This window comes from Hemiscyllium ocellatum, chromosome 14 (assembly GCF_020745735.1).
Source record: "Hemiscyllium ocellatum isolate sHemOce1 chromosome 14, sHemOce1.pat.X.cur, whole genome shotgun sequence".
NCBI lineage: Eukaryota > Metazoa > Chordata > Chondrichthyes > Orectolobiformes > Hemiscylliidae > Hemiscyllium > Hemiscyllium ocellatum.
In genome coordinates this window covers 36,000,770-36,017,318 of record NC_083414.1, presented here as the reverse complement: position 1 = coordinate 36,017,318, position 16,549 = coordinate 36,000,770, and the positions used below count along the sequence as shown (strand labels likewise).

The window sequence follows — 16,549 nt, the reverse complement described above, 5'->3', positions numbered from 1 at the left end:
TGTCATCAACAGTACTATCAAGCAGCACCTGCTCAGCAACAACATGCTCAATGACGCCCAGTTTGGGTTCCACTCAGCTTCTGACCTCATTAGAGTCTTGGTTCAAATGTGGACAAAAGAGCTTGACATCAGCTCTTGACATCAAGGCTGCATTCAACTGAATGTGGCACCAAGGAACCCTAGCAAAATGGAATCAATTGGAATCAGGGGGCAAAACCTCTGGTGGTCAGAGTCACACCCGACACATTGGAAGAAGGTCGTGGTTGTTGGAAGTCATTCATCTCAGCTGCAGGACATCTCTGCAGGAATTCCCCAGGATAGTGACCTAGGTCCAACCATCTTCAGCTGCTTTATCAATGACTTTCCCTCCAACATAAGGTCAGAAATGGAGATGTTTGCTGAGATTGTAAAACATTCAGCACCATTTGTGACTCCTCAAATACTGAAGCAGTTCATGTTCGAATGCAACAAGTTCTAGACAATATCCAGGCTTGTGCCAATACGTGGCAAGTAACCTTCGTGCTATACAAATGCCAGGCTATGACCGTCACCAATAAGAAATAACAAAGAGGATTAATGAGGGAAGAGAGGTGGACATGATCTATATGGACTTCAATAACATGTTTGACATGATTGCTTATCGGACACTGGTTAGCAAGGTTAAGTCACATGAAATACAGGGACAACTAGCCACTTAGACACAGAACTGGTTTGAAGGTAGAAGACAGAGGGTACTGTTGGAGAGTTGCCTTTTGGACTGGAGGCCTGTGACAGTGGAGTGCCACAACGATCGATGCTGGGTCCACTGCCTTTCATCATTTTTATAAATAGTTTGGATATGAACAAAGGAGATATAGTTAGTAAGTTTGCAGATTTCACCAAAATTGGAGGTGTAGCGGACAGTGAAGGAGGTTACCTCAGATTACAACAAGATCTTGATCAGATGGACCAGTGAGCTGAGGAGTAGCAGATAACGTTAGTTTAGATAAATGTGAAGTGCTACATTTTGGAAAGACAAATCAGGACAGGAGTTATACACATTATGGTAAGGTCCTGGGCAGGTGTTGCTGAACAAAGAGACCTTGGTGTGCAGGTTCGTAGTTCCTTGAAAGTGGAGTCACAGGTAAATAGGGTAGTGAAGAAGGGACAGGCAGAATACGCTGGGGCTGTTTTCCCAACTACGCGAAAGTGAGAACTGTAGTGCTGGAGCTTAGAGTTGAGAATGTGGAGCTGGAAAAGCACAGCAGGTCAGGCAGCATCTGAGGAGCAGGAGAATCGACGTTTCGGGCAAAAGTCCTTCATCGGAAATGAGGCTGTTAGTCGAGGGGGTAGAGAGATAAATGGGAGGGGGGTGAGGCTGGGGAGAAGATAGATGAGAGTGAAATAGGTAGATGGAGGTGGGGGTAATGATGACAGATTGGAGAAGAAGGTGGAATGGAGGGGTCAGAAGAAAGATGGATAGTCGGACAGGTCATGAGGATGTTGCTGAGTTGGAAAGTTGGAACTGAGATAAGATGGGGGAAGGGGAAATGAGGAAACTGGTGAAATCCACAATGATTAGATTAGATTACTTACAGTGTGGAAACAGGCCCTTTGGCCCAACAAGTCCACACCAACCCGCCGAAACGCAACCCACCCATACCCCTACATTACATTTTACCTATTAACTAACACTAGGGGCAATTTAGCATGGCCAATTCACCTAATCCGCACATCTTTGGACTGTGGGAGGAAACTGGAGCACCCAGAGGAAACCCATGCAGACACGGGGAGAATGTGCAAACTCCACACAGTCAGTCGCCTGAGGCAGGAATTGAACCCGGGTCTCTGGCGCTGTGAGGCAGCAGTGCTAACCACTGCTGTGGGGTTGGAGTGTCCCAAGGTGGAAGATGAGGGTGACCTTGTAGAGGTTTATAAAATCATGAAGGGCATGGATTGTATAAATGGACAAAGTCTTTTCCCCGGAGTAGGGTTGTCCAAAACTAGAGGGCATAGGTGAGAGGGGAAAGATGTAAAAGGGACCTAAGGGGAACCCTTTTTCATGCAGAAGGTGGTGCATGTATGGAATGAGCTGCCAAAGGAAGTGGTGGAGGCTGGTAAAATTATATTTAAAAGGCATCTGGATGGGTATATGAATAGGAAGGGTTTAGATGAATATGGGCCAAATGCGGCAAATGGGACTAGATTAGATTAGGATATCTGGTCGGCATGGACAAGATGGACCAAAGTGTCTGTTTCTGTGCTCTACATTTCTGACTCTAAGTGACAATCTAACCACTGTCCCTTGACATTCAGTGGCGTTACCATCACTGAATCCCCCATGATCAACAGCTGGAAGTTATCATCGATCAGAAACTCAACTGAACTCACCATAGAAACACAGTGGCTACAAGAGCAGGTCAAAGGCTAGGAATACTGTGACGAGTAACTTACTTCCTGAAACCCCAAAGCCTATCCACCATCTACAAGCACAAGTCAGGAGTGTAATCGAATACTCCCCACTTGCCTGGATGGGCACAGCTCCAACCACACTCAAGAAGCTTGACACCATTCAGAGCAAAGCAGCCTACTTGATTGGCACCACATCCACAAGCATCCATTCCCTCCACCACCCATGCTCAGGAGCAGCAGTATGTACCATCTACAAGATGCACTGCAGAAATTCACCAAAGATCCTCACACAGCATGTTCTAAACCCATGACCACTTCTATCTAAGGACAAGGGCAGCAGATATATAGGAACATCACCACCTTCAAGTCACTCACTACCCTGACTTGGAAACATATCAGTGTTCCCTCACTGTCTCTGGGTCCAAATCCTGGAATTCCCTCCATAATAACATTTTGGTTCAAATGATTCAAGAAAGCAGCTCACTACCAGCACCTTCTCAAGGGCAACTAGGAACGGGCATCACATACTCACCAGCCAGTGATGTCCAGATCCTACGAAAAAGAATAAAGAAAAAAATCCTACCATTACCATCAAGCTGGAAGATCAATCCAGATTCAATGAGTAAAGCATGGGGATATGCCAGGAACATCAACGGGCATTACTAAAAAAAAATCAGGTGCTAACCTGGCCATGCTACGATACAGGGCTACTTGTCTGCCAAATAATGTGCAGCAAGCAATATGCGGGACAAAGTGATCCCATGGTCAACAGATCAGATTGAAGCTCTGCAGTCCTGCGCATCCAGACTTGATTGATGGTGAACAATTACATAACTAGCAGGAGATAGAGGCTATACAATATCCCCATCCTTGATGCCGGTCGATCCCAGCCCACAAGTGCAAAAAGACAAGGGCAGAAATATTTGCATCTATTTTCAGCCAAAAGTGCCTACTTCAGGGCCTCCTTCAGGGGTTCCCAGCATCACAGCTGCGTGTCTTCAACCAATTCAACTAAGTTCACACATCAAATGTACTGGCTGAACACACTGGATTTTGCAAAATTTATGGGGCCTGAAAATATTCAGGAAGTAATACTGAAGGTTTTTGTGCCAGAACTAGCCGTGCCCCTTGCAAAGCTGTTCAAATGTAGTTACAACACAGGCATCTACTCAACAATGTGGAAAGTTGTCCAGGTGCACAAAAAGAAAAGACAAATTCAACTTGGCCAATTACTGTGCCATCAATCTACTTTTATATCAGCAAAGTGATGGAACGGATTGTCAACAGTGTTATCAAGCAACACTTGCATGCCCAGTTTGGATACTACCAGAGCAACTAGGCTTCTGATCTTGATCCAAACATGGATGAGGGATAAGTGATTGCTCTTGAAACCAAGGCAATGTTCATCCAATTCTCTCTTCAAGGAGCCCTAGCAAAACTGGAATCAATGGGAATTTGCAGTGGTGCCAAGCACATCTGTGCAAGATGTACTTGGAGTGGTAACCTGTGCCGAATCATCTTCATCGATAACCTTCCTTCCATTATAGAGGAAGTGGAGATGTTCATTGATGATTGCACAATGTTCAGCACTATTTAGCGCATCCTGTGGCTAGCGCTCATCAGACACTGAATTGGATGAACCAAATAATATTTTGGCTACATGATCAGGAGAGAGGTCAGAAATTCTGCAGTGAGTAACTCACAAAGCCTACCCACTATGTACAAGGAACAAGTTAGAGGTCTGATAAAATACTTTCCACTTGACTGGATCGTGCAGCTCCAACAACACAATCAAGTAACTTGACATCATCCAAGGACAAAGCAGCTCACTTGATTGGCAACCCAGCCACTATGATCAATATTCACATCCTTTACTGATGCATATCCGCAGCAGTGTATACCATCTACATGATGCACTGCATAAATCATCAGAGCTCCTTTGACATCACCTTCCTAACCTGTGGCCTCACAGCTTAGAAGGATAAGGGCAACAGATGCATGGGAACGCAACTATCATCAATTTCCTCTCCAACACCATCCTGATATGGAACCATATTTTTATTGTCACTGAGTCTAAATCCTGGAACTCCTTTCCTGTGAACCTAGAACCAAACAACGACACCTTTCTGGATTGAATTCCATTTGCCACTTTTCTTCTCAGTCAACCATACCATTGAAAAAACCCTGCAGCCAATAGTCATCCTCTTAACTATCAACGACATGGCCAAATTTTGAACCAACCGCATAATTTCCCAAATGTGCCTTCCAGTTTTAAAACTATATCATTAATATATACCATAAACAGAAAGGGACAAGTAACAAAATCCTGCAGAACACCAATGGAAAACACTTTCTATTCACAAAAACATTCCTCTATTATTAAGCCAGTTTTGGATCCAACTCATCAAATCTTCTATATCTCATGGGTTTTAGCTTTTCTGACCTGTCTGCTGAGCTGAACCTTGTCAAATGCCTTACTACAATCCATGTCGTCAACATCCATTACAAAACCCTCATCAACACTCTTTATTACTTCCTCAAAAAAAAGTAAGACATGAGCTTCCCAATCAAAACCTTTCTTTCCTTGACTAATCTGTGCCTAAGTAACAGATATAATGGTGCTCATAATTTGCCCACAACTGGGGTCATACTGACCAACTAGCAGCCTAGCATACAATTCATCCAACCTTTGTGATTTAGCCACCTTCAAGAAAGTCAGTCTCTCTGGTATTTCACACTTATCTTGTGTTTTTGCTCATATCAATATTCCATGCATTTATCTGAGGGTTTGGGAGGAAAATAATTAGCCTTAAAGAATGGAAATATGCGATGGAAGCTTGAGATATTTGTTTCTTTTTGATGCCAGGGAAAATCCTGACACACATTCTTCTGAACTGCCTACTTCCTGTGGCTGTGGAAGTCTTCCCAGAGACACAGGAAGTAGGCTTTGGACCTTCTACAGGAGCCTCAAACATAGCCATTTTTGTCAGACAAATCCAGGAAAAGTGTCAAGAACAACATTGAGCTGACCACTGCATTTAACTCAGTTAATTGTAAGGCTTTGTCGAGTTTTGCCCAAAGATTTGGCTAGCAAGAAAGTTCAGCACAATCCTGCGAACTGGCTTCATAATAATATGGTTATAACCATCTTGTGGGGAGATTTGCTTCAAAGATCAACTGCCTCTAGTGTCATATTAAGTACAATCAAAATAGAAAATTCCTTAACACATACCTCAGTGCCAAAACTGATCTACAGTTTACAGTATTATTGCCCGCTCTGTGCCAGATTACAAGCTCCTCTCAATCTCTTCAAGTCTAGATTCAAGAAACTCAGCCCATTCTTGAATGTTGTCAAAACAAAACTCATTTATCAGTTAAATCTTTCACCACCTATATATGTTGAAGGAAAAACTCTGGAATGTGTTGTGTACTTCCATACCTTAACGATGAACTCTCTCAAAACACAACCAACGATGAGGTGATCCAGTAAGGCTGTAATATATCGGAGCAGAAGTGATGCCAATCAGCTCATTGAGTCTGCTCCGCCATTCAATCATGTTTTATGTGTCTCTCAACTCCATTTTCCTGCTTTCTACCTGTAACTCTTGATCCCCTTCATACTCAAGAACCTATCTCAGTCTTAAATATACTCAATGACTTGGTCTCCACAGCCTTCTGTGGTAATGAATTCCATAGATTCACCACATGGCTGAAGAAGTTTCGCCTTATCTCCATTCCAAAAGCTCTTCCCTTTACTCTAAAGCTATGCCCTTGGGTCCTAGTCTCTCCTACCAATGGAAACATCTTGCCAACATCAACTCTGTCTAGGCCATTCAGTATTCTGTGCATTTCAATTAGATACGCCCTCATCCTTTGAAACTCCGAGTATAAACCTAGAATCCTCAAACATTCCTCGTATGTTAAGCTTTTCATTCCTGGAATCTCCTCTGAACACACTCCAGGGCCAGTACATCCTTCCTGAGACATGGGGCCCAAAACTATGCACAATATTCCAAATGTGGTCTGACGAGAGCCTTTTAGATTAGATTTAGATTACTTACAGTGTGGAAACAGGCCCTTCGGCCCAACAAGTCCACACCAACCCGCCAAAGCGCAACCCACCCATACCCCTACATTTACCCCTTACCTAACACTATGGGCAATTTAGCATGGTCAATTCACCTAACCCGCACATCTTTGGACTGTGGGAGGAAACCGGAGCACCTGGAGGAAACCCACGCAGACACGGGGAGAACGTGCAAACTCCACACAGTCAGTCGCCTGAGTCAGGAATTGAACCCAGGTCTCTGGCGCTGTGAGGCAGCAGTGCTAACCACTGTGCCACCGTGCCACCCCACTGCCACCGTGCCACCCCACAATTGAACTTCAAAACCACATCCCTATTTTGATAATCAAGCCCTCTCAATATAAATGCCATCATTACATTTGCTTTCCTAACTATTGACTCAGCATGCAAGTTTAACTTGAGAGAATCCTGGACTAGAACTCCCAAGTCTCTTTGTACTTCAGACTTCTGAATTTTTTCTCAGTATAGAAAATAGTCCATGCCTCTATTCTTCCCACCAAAGTACATGACCTCACACTTTCCCACATTATATTCCATCTGCCACTTCTTTGCCCACTCTCCTGTCTAAATCCTTCTGCAGTCTCCCTGCTTCCTCAATGCTATCTATCTCTCTTCTTACCTTTGTATCATCTACAAACTTAGCCAGAATGCCCTCAGTTCCTTCATCTAGATTGTGAATGAATAAAGTGAAAAGTTGTGGTCCCAACACTAAGCCTTGCAGAACATTACATCACCAGCTGCCATCCTGAGAAGGACCCTTTTATTCCCACTCTTTGTTTTCTGCCAGACAGCCAAGCTTCTATCCATGCAAGCACCTTGCCTCTGACACCATGGACCTTTATCTTAATCAGTAGCCTCCTTTGTGGCATCTTGTCAAAGAACTAGGCGGCACGGTGGCTCAGTGGTTAGCACTGCTGCCTCACAGCACCAGAGTCCCAGATTCGATTCCAGCCTTGGGTGACTGTCTGTGTGGAATTTGCACGTTCTCCCCGTGTCTGCATGGGTTTCCTCCGGGTGCTCCGGTTTCCTCCCACAGTCCAAAGATGTGCAGGTTAGGTGAATTGGCCATGCTAAATTGCCCATAGTTCTAGGTGCATTAGTCAGAGGGAAATGGATCTCGGTTGGATACTCTTTGGAGGGTTGGTGTGGACTGGTTGGCTGAAGGGCCTGTTTCCACGCTGTAGGGAATCTATAACCTAAAGACTTCTTTAAGTACAGGTCGATAACACCCATTGGCTCTCCTTAATCTAACCTGCTAGTTACTTCCTTGAAGAATTCTAGCAGATTTGTCAAGCATGACCTCCCCTTGATGAAACTATGCTGACTTTACCCTATCTTACCATATACTTCCACGTATTCAGAATTCTCTTTCTTCACAACGGATTCCAGGATCTTACCCACGACCGAGGTTAGGCTAATCAATCTGTAATTTTCCGTCTTTTGCCTTACTCCCTTTTTAAACAGGGGTGTCACATTAGTGATTTTCCACTCCCCTGGAACCCTCCCTGATTCAAGCGATTCCTGAAAGATCACTGCTAATGCCTCCAGCAATACTGGATTAGTTACACTAGCTCAGTCTTCTACAAATGACGGCAACAAATGACAGCAAAGACTACCCAAGTTAGCAAAGGTCTTACAGATGAGAGCATTTGTAATCACCACACTTCTACACTGTAGTGAAAACAGGAGCAATGCCTCCCCTTATCCTCTGGATTCCATTTAGACAACCATTAAACAAATTCTAATGTCCTTCGTGAACCCAGATTCACAAGCATTCATGAAAAATCAGTTTTGATGACTGAACATTGTATCCAGGGGGTTGCAAAGTGTCTCCCCCACAAACGTTTGTTTTTAATACTCTGAAATGGCGGAAACTCAGGACTCCGAGTAGCTGTGACGCTCAAACTGAGGAATAGCTGACAACCCCAAAGCATTCTCCTAAAAAAAAAGCAATGCCTTGATCAAAATTCCCCACAGCAGATCACAGATTATTAATTTCATTGTCAGATTGATGATGTTTAAAATTTTATACTGCATATTTTATACTGATGATTCTAGAAAACAGGAGCAACACTTTAAGAATGTAAATAATTTTTCAAAAATCTTCTGTTTTCCAAAATATCTCCATTTTGTCTTCCTGCTTTGCATCAGTGTTTATCATCCATAGAAGTATTTTGACAGGAGGAATACCACAGACATACTCTCAAGTGTGATTAGTGGAGTTATGAAATTGGAAACATTTTGATCTATGTATTCTAAACTTCCTGTTATTTTAATAAGAATTCCTGCTATTATAGAATCCCTAGAGAGTGGAAACAGGCCCCTCAGCCCAACAAGTCCACACCAACCTCCTAAGAGTATCCCACCAAACCCATTCCCCTACATTTACCCCTGACTAATGCACCTAACCTACATATCCCTGAACACTATGGGCAATTTAGCACGGCCATTTCACCTAACCTGCACATCTTTGGGTTGTGGGAGGAAACTAGAGCACCCGGAGGAAACCCACACAGACACAGGGAGAATGTGCAAACTCCACACAGACAGTCGGCAAAGGCTGGAATTGAACCAGTGTCCCTAGTGCTGTGAGGCAGCAGTGCTAACCACCGAGCTACTGTGCCGCCCAGATCTAATTCAGCACCTCACAGATTATGCAAACTTCTTTAAAATATTTCTACTTTTCTAAAGTATTGTAATTGAAGCTAACATAGAATCACTAAATGGCTTGAAAAATTAAGGTTAAAATAATTTTATAGTACAGGTATATTAATTTTCCGTCAGTAGGCTCTTTAGCATCTCACCCAGTTTCTGTCATTTATATGTTAACCTAGACATGCACGAGTTGACAGACTTAACCAAGTTCTATCTTACTATCATTCAATATTCACACAAGCATTAATATCGTGGATGCTGGAAATGTGAAAATACTCGGCAATCTGGCAGCATCTGTGACAAGCTTTCGAAGGGACAAAACGTAAACTTGAATCAAGACGTTTGCCTTAAAAATCATCTTTCATAATGTAGGTATACCAAAATTTGTTATATAATCTCCACTGCTTAGTCAACTTGGGAACTATTGTGAATGATTTTGTAACACACCACAAAGTGAATTCATCTACTAATCAGGCTATTGGCAAGCTTGATTAAATCTTATTTTTAAACTTTCTAGCATTCTTTCAGAAACCCTGAATTTAAAACAGTGTTGAGGAAGCAATATTTGTTAAAACAATATTTGTAACCATACTGGGTGTAACTAGAGAATGGCATATTGGGACAGTTTCCACTTGAACGTGTCATCAGCAATCTTGGTATGAATTGCAATCGTTTTCTGACTTTATTTTTTAGGTTCATGTTTTCATTTAAATTTATTCCATATAGTCAAATACATAGTCAATCATATAGTTCTTTGAAAATGGAGCTGCACGTAGACAGAATTGTGAAGATGTTATTTGCCTTTATAGGTCAGAACATTTGAGTATACGAGATGGGACACTATGTTGCAGTTGTATGAACATTGGTGAGGCCACTTTTAGAATACAGTATACAATTCTGGATGCCCTTCTACAGGAAGGTGTCGTTAAATTTGAGAGGGTTCAGGAAATATTTACAAGGATGTCAGGATTGGATGGTTTGAGCTACAGGGAGACGCTGAATAGGGTTTGGCTGTTTTCCCTGGAGCATTGGAGGCTGAGGCATGACCTCACAGAGGTTGACAAAATCATGAGGGGCATGGATAGGATAAATAGACAAGGTCTTTTCCACAGGGTGGGAGAGTCCAAAACAAGAGGGCATAGATTTAAAGTGAAGGGTAAGGTTTAAAAGAGACTTAAGGGGCAACCTTTTCATGCAGACGGTGATGAGTGTATGGAATGTGATGCCTAAGGAAGTGGTGGAGGCTGGTACAATTACGACATTTAAAAGGCATCTGGAAGGATATAGGAACAGCAATGGTTTTGAGGGATATGGCCAAATGTTGACAAATGGGACTAGATTTATTTAGGATATTTGGTCAGCATGGACGAGTTGGACCAAAGCGTCTATTTCTATGCTGTAAATCTCCATGACTCGATAAGAAGCTGAATAGGCTGGGGCTTTTTTCCTGGAGTGTCAGAGGCTGACGCTCTGACCTTATAGAGGTTTTTAAGATCATGAGGGGCATGGATAGGGTGAATAGCCCATGTAGGGAAGCGCAAAAGTAGAGAGCATAGGTTTAAGATGAGAGGGGAAATGTTTAAAAGGAACTGGAGGGGAAACTTTTTCACGCAATGGATGGTGTGTATGTGTGGAATAAGCTGCCAGAGGAAGTGGGTAAAATTACAATATTTAAAAGGCATCTTGTATGGGTATATAAATAAGAAGAGTTTGGAGAGATATGGGCCAATTGGTACGAGGTTAGATTTGGATGTCTGATTGACACAGACGAGTTGGACTGAAGGGTCTATTTCATAATCTGTATGAGTCGATGGTTCTACACGTAAAATTCCTTCTCAGCCACTGCATTCAGGGAATGTTTTAAACGTTTTTTGAAATAAAAAAAAATTTGATAGATTTGAGAATGGCATCCTTGGTTCAGGTATTTGTTAACACAGTTGAGAAAGGTTGTATCGTAAAGGATAAGCAAAAAGTGTCTGGTGTGCTGGTTGTAGGAATCCACTTTACAAATAACTAAAAACAGAAGAATTATGGTTATTGGTGTATTTTTTGTCAATTCCTTAGTAAATTAAACATACATTAAGACTTTTAAAGCTTAATTTCTTCCTTAAAATGATCAATTTTAAGGGCTTCCTCAAATGTTTATAAATGGTTACATTTAGTGGGAATTTACATTTGTGGTCAATTTCAAACATGGCCAGTTTTGTGGGCAGTACTGATCTTCAATGTGATGCTTTTGAACCAAGAAATTGGATTTAAACTGTATGCATCTTGCATTTGAAATTTATTCATAATTTGTGCTGGTTTAGCAATTTTTGTACAAATTCGCTGGAGAAACCAGCATAATGCTAGAAATTCTACTGCATTATGTTTTGTTATTTTTCTTCTTTCGTCAAATAATAACTATTGTACAACCATTATAGAATTGAATGTTCCCACCCCATTCTCCACAGGAGTTATGGGGACTCTACTTCTGGATGATCAAGTCTGGGATGGGAATGTTCATGACAGCCTTCCTGCCCAAATGCCAATTCAGATCTGGGCCACACCCCTTCATCATTGGTATTCATGGAGTAGAACAAAGATCGCAGTTTCCCAAAGTGGTAGAAACCCTTGGTCAATGGAGCTCAATGCCTGATTGAGGAATCAGACCAGGAACTGGGGGTAAGGCCTCTCTGAAAGCCTCACTTCTATCCTTGTCTTTGACAGTCTTTCCTATGATCCTAGATGTTGGTTTTTTAGGGAGTATATATATAGCAGCCAGCACTCCTATGGTTATTGACAAGCAGTGGAGAGCTGCCATCCTTTTATTGGCCAGTGGCTCACAGTGAAGGCACTACTTCTGTCCCTGGTATTAATCCCAGCAATAACTCAATTTTAGTGCTATCACAAACATTTAATTCCAAATGTGTGTTTTTCAAACTCATACATTAGTATAATTTTCCTTTGCAATAAACTCAAATGCACATAGAGAGAGCAAACTTTATTTTATTAAATCATGCACATCACGTATGTTAGTGCAAATACTTTAATTTGTAGTCCAGAAATTCTACTGTACTTTCAACCTTTTTTACAAAATAGATTTAAAACAATTATTTTACTTTAAAAAATTTATTTCTGTAATTCAGCATATCAGAACAATATTTGCAAACAACCTATGTACAGGAGGTACCGAGGACCATTAGCATGTGTGTGTAGCTGGGGTGGAATATCATAGCTTATTGGCCATTCAAACAAATGCTCAGGTTGACAGACTTTTGAACAGATTGTTTTCACATAAACAAGTGTTTCTTTTCCCCACAACCTTGTGTTTAAACAAATAAAATTCCTGAATGAATGGGACATCTAACAAAACCCAACATTCACCCTCAACACATTTTTAGATAACCTATGTAGCAGATTTCTCAATACATTCTTGAAGATCTATTTCTATTCTCAAGAATATTTTAAACAGCTGTAATTTTAAAGTGTTTTTTTTTCAAAATTTGACGACAGAATCTTGTACCAATATATGCAATTATACAGTACAACTTCAACATATCATGCTGTGGTTGAAAATGTATAAATTGAATTATTTTTAAAATAAGGCAATACCCAACTCATTTGGCTAAAAAGGTGACATGAAAAAATTAAGGTGACGATCCATTTTTTCCTCTAACTCACTTTGAAACAAAGTGCTTGCTGGTATGACTCCTATAATGAGCATGACAGCTGTCTGAAAGACAGATGAAGGACTGTCCTGGGAATGTAGTGATTAAGGCAGTAGCATTAGACTGCTTTATGGTTGCAGATTTGAGTCCCAGTCAAAGTCTACATTGTAAGCAAATGCTGTGCATCAGAAATATTTCAGTCAGCCTCTTACATCGGTATCCCCATCACTAGGGAAAACATATAAACATTTAGTCTTTTTATAACCGATTGATGCACAGTTTCCACCAACTGATATACAGAGAAGTGTGAATTTGATGCTATTTTAGGGATTTATGGTCCACTTACCTTTGCAGGTGAAACACTAATTGAGATGGATGGCCATAAAAAGTCAGCAAAAGGAAGAAGCAATTAAAATGCATCTACTATGTATGCATGACTCAAGGTTACTGCTGTTTCTTCAATAAAATGTACACTGAGATTTTAAAAAATGTTGGCAGAAGTTAAAATCCAGTGAAATTCAGGTATAGTCTCCCAAACGTGCAATAGCATTACACTTACGTTTTAAATGAGGCTGCTATTTAAATGGCCTATCACCTCTTGGATGTGGATCAAACAGACAGCAGCTGAACCATTTGTTTCCATTAGCATTAGTTTTCTGCCATAAGTGCATCAGTTGGTGGAATTGCATCACTATTATCAAAAGATACAGTAGAACTCAGAAGTGAAACTAAATTAACTTCGATGCTTTTAATATTTTGGTACCAAGAAGCCTAGTTTAGGCCACCATATTTCTTTACATAATTCCAAAGTACTGATTTATTTTAAAAAAGGAAAAATGCAAACCAAACATTATCTAGAGTAGAATCCAGTCACAAATTTTTATTCCCTCTATATACAATTACATTTTATACAGTTCAAGCAAAAATCCTACTGTCGTACTCTGAAACAGCCATGTTTTTGTTAGAGGTAAAAAGGAAACAGATCTGCTTGTTCCCTGTAGTAAAAGAAAGCCAATGTCAAAGGGAAGGACATTCGGTAGTTTGAGACACTTCTCGCAGTTTTATGGCGAGGCCCTATTCAATGCTGGGTATAACACTACCACCGTCACAGCAACCAGCACGGCCATCACTGGCATCCACTTGAACAATCCACCCTGAAAAATTTCATTGAAGAGGCAAGTTGACAGTTTATGAGCTATTGTTTTCTGATTATACAGACAAGCAGTTTGGGGCAAAATAAATTTTAAGTACAGAATAACCACTGTGCAGTAGTACTACACTTTAATATTACCTCCCTACAAATCTCTGATCACACATTGAGACCAAATGAGAACTGTGCTTTACGCAAGGCAAATCTCCAGTATTTTCAAACAATGAAGAATTGATAATGTATCCATGATTACTTAATTGTACTAATATAATTTTGCAAAATTTCAAAAACATTATTTAGGATAATTACTATCTGCTGCAGAAAATAAGCTTTTTTCTTCCACTATCTTGTAAATGAAATATAATTAAATGTAATTGCATCACCTGAATATGCATTACAAGCGTTAAACTGAAATAAAGAAGCTCATATCACAAAGTACTTAATTAAATGTTACCCCAATCTGCTGTACTATTATGACATTTAAGCATGAATACTACAAAATTATTTTGCGTTAAGTATATAATAAGCATGCTAGACTGGCATGACTGTGATGGTGCAGCAAAACAGCAAAATAGGTACTGAAGCAGTATTTATTTTACAAAGAAAATTAGCAGAGAAGCAAAGAAAAAATACAGATGTGCTCCAAAACATAGTTAATATTGGTAGTAGAAAACCCTACAACACACATTAGCAAATTAAAATGCATTAAGATTGTCCATGCGTTTTGTGAAGAAGGGATACGAGTAGCAGAGGAACACACAGACGTAAATTGTAGCTGTGTACCTTCATCTACCATAGGTGATCGGACCACCAGAACAGGAAAGCCAGGATTAGGGCGACGCCTAGAGCAGGGATGGGTTGCAATATAGTGGAAGGCTGAAGGAGGTAAGGGATATTCACAGTCACTGTGTGCAAAGCACCAGAATGCACAGTGGAGATTTTCAGGGAATATATTGGTGGGATATAAATGTACGTGTGCCAAAGTTTAGTGCTGTGGAAAAATAATAGCTCTAAAATAGATCTCAACTTGTTTGTAAAGCGTTGTCTTGCAAAATATTTTAGCCATCTTACTAGCAGAAAAGAAAATGTAATTTCTTGAGAAATATGATACTACCTGGCTGAGCACATCTTCTGACAAGTACTTTTAAGTATTATAATTAGAGAAATACATGGAAAAGGATATTCATGCTGGATAATTCTGCAATAACTTATACTAATTCTTCAAATACTTTATTGTCTTACAGATCATGGCTCTAAATATTATTTGAGTGGTGGCCTAATTGTTTAAATCCCATGAAAAAGGTGAAGGCAAGTTATCCTAACTGATTCTCTTTGTAATTGTATGGATTGTGCTTTACACAAAACTGACTACTTCAACAATACTTCATTGACTGCAAAGCATTTTGAGAAATAAAAGCATAAAGAAAGCAATCTAACTGTCTGCAGATTGCTAGAAACCCCAATCAGATAACAATGATACAATTAGAGCCTGTTTAAAGATTAATAACTTTGCATATCTCTTTTAGAAAAGGTTATAATTCAACACAGAAATAGGCTACATGCTGTTTGTGTAATTTTGAAGAAGGTAAATATAGTTCTTGTGGCTAAACAGATTGGGGATTGGCTATCAGCCACAATCGTGATGAACTGTGGAGCAGGGTCACAGGGTCAAATAGATTTTGGCTGCTCTTATCTTCAATGCTGCTATATATATCTGCCAATACAAATTTTTATATGCCCTTTACAAATCATAACATCTCTGGCCCAGTTTTGTTTTATTCATTAATGGGTGTCCTTGGTTGGGGCAGCATTTATTGTCCATCTTTATCTGCCCTCGTAAAGGTGAGGCTGAGTTGCCTTGTTGGACTGGTGTAGTCCATGTGCGGTAGGTAGACCCACAAAACCATTGGGAAGGGAATTTGGATTTCCTGGATTTTGACTCAGTGACACTGAAGTAATAGATACATTTCCAATTAGAATGATGAATGGCTTGTGAACTTGTAGGTGAAATTGTTCCCATGTATCTGCTTCTTGCACTCCTAGATGATTGTAATCATGGGTTTGTAACTTATTGTCTAAGCATTCTTGGTGCATTTTTGCAGTGCATCTCGTAGATGTTATGCATTACTGTAACTGAGTGTTGGTGGTGGAGAATGTGAATGTTTGAGGATGCAGTACCAATCATGTAGATTGATTGTCTTGGACTGTGTCATGCTTCTTTTGTGTTGTTAGAGCTGCACTCATCCATCACACTCCTAACTTGTGCTTTATAGATGGAGGACAGGTTTTTTGGGGGGAGATGCTCAAGAGGTGAATTATTTGCTGTAGAAGTCTTAGCCTCTGACCTGCTCATGTAGGTACAGGACTTGCATTGACAGTTAGCTCAATGTTTGGTCAATGGTAACCCCAGGATGCTGATAGTTGGGGTATCAATGTTGGTAATGCTATTGAATGTCAAGAGACTATAGTTAAATTCTCTCTTTTACCGAGACAGTTATTTCCTGGCATTTATGTGCCATGAATATTACTTGTATGTCAGCACAACCCTGGATATTATTCAGGGTTTGCTGCATTTGGACATGGACTACTTCAGGACCTGAAGAGTGCAATTGTGCA

At 40.5% G+C, this 16,549-nt stretch overlaps 2 protein-coding genes across 22 annotated transcripts in view; one reads left to right on the top strand and one right to left on the bottom strand.

Moving 5' to 3' along the window:
* LOC132822348 (uncharacterized) overlaps window positions 1-15,258 on the top strand; it is a 64,406-nt gene extending 49,148 nt beyond the window's left edge. Inside the window, exon 9 of the mRNA XM_060835637.1 lies at window positions 15,178-15,258. Coding sequence (XP_060691620.1) covers window positions 15,178-15,190 — 13 coding nt within the window. The 3' untranslated portion in view covers window positions 15,191-15,258. The remainder of the gene's footprint in view (window positions 1-15,177) is intronic.
* The window catches only part of slmapa (sarcolemma associated protein a), a 243,910-nt gene continuing 239,464 nt past the window's right edge, over window positions 12,104-16,549 (bottom strand). For 16 of the 21 annotated variants that reach the window (XM_060835609.1, XM_060835611.1, XM_060835616.1 and 13 more), the window contains one exon: window positions 12,104-13,937. In XM_060835609.1, the coding sequence (XP_060691592.1) occupies window positions 13,845-13,937 (93 nt within the window). In that variant the 3' untranslated portion in view covers window positions 12,104-13,844. Of the gene's footprint in view, window positions 13,938-14,716; window positions 14,810-16,549 lie in introns of all 21 variants that reach the window. The other 5 variants (XM_060835610.1, XM_060835615.1, XM_060835623.1 and 2 more) reach the window with 1 other exon arrangement.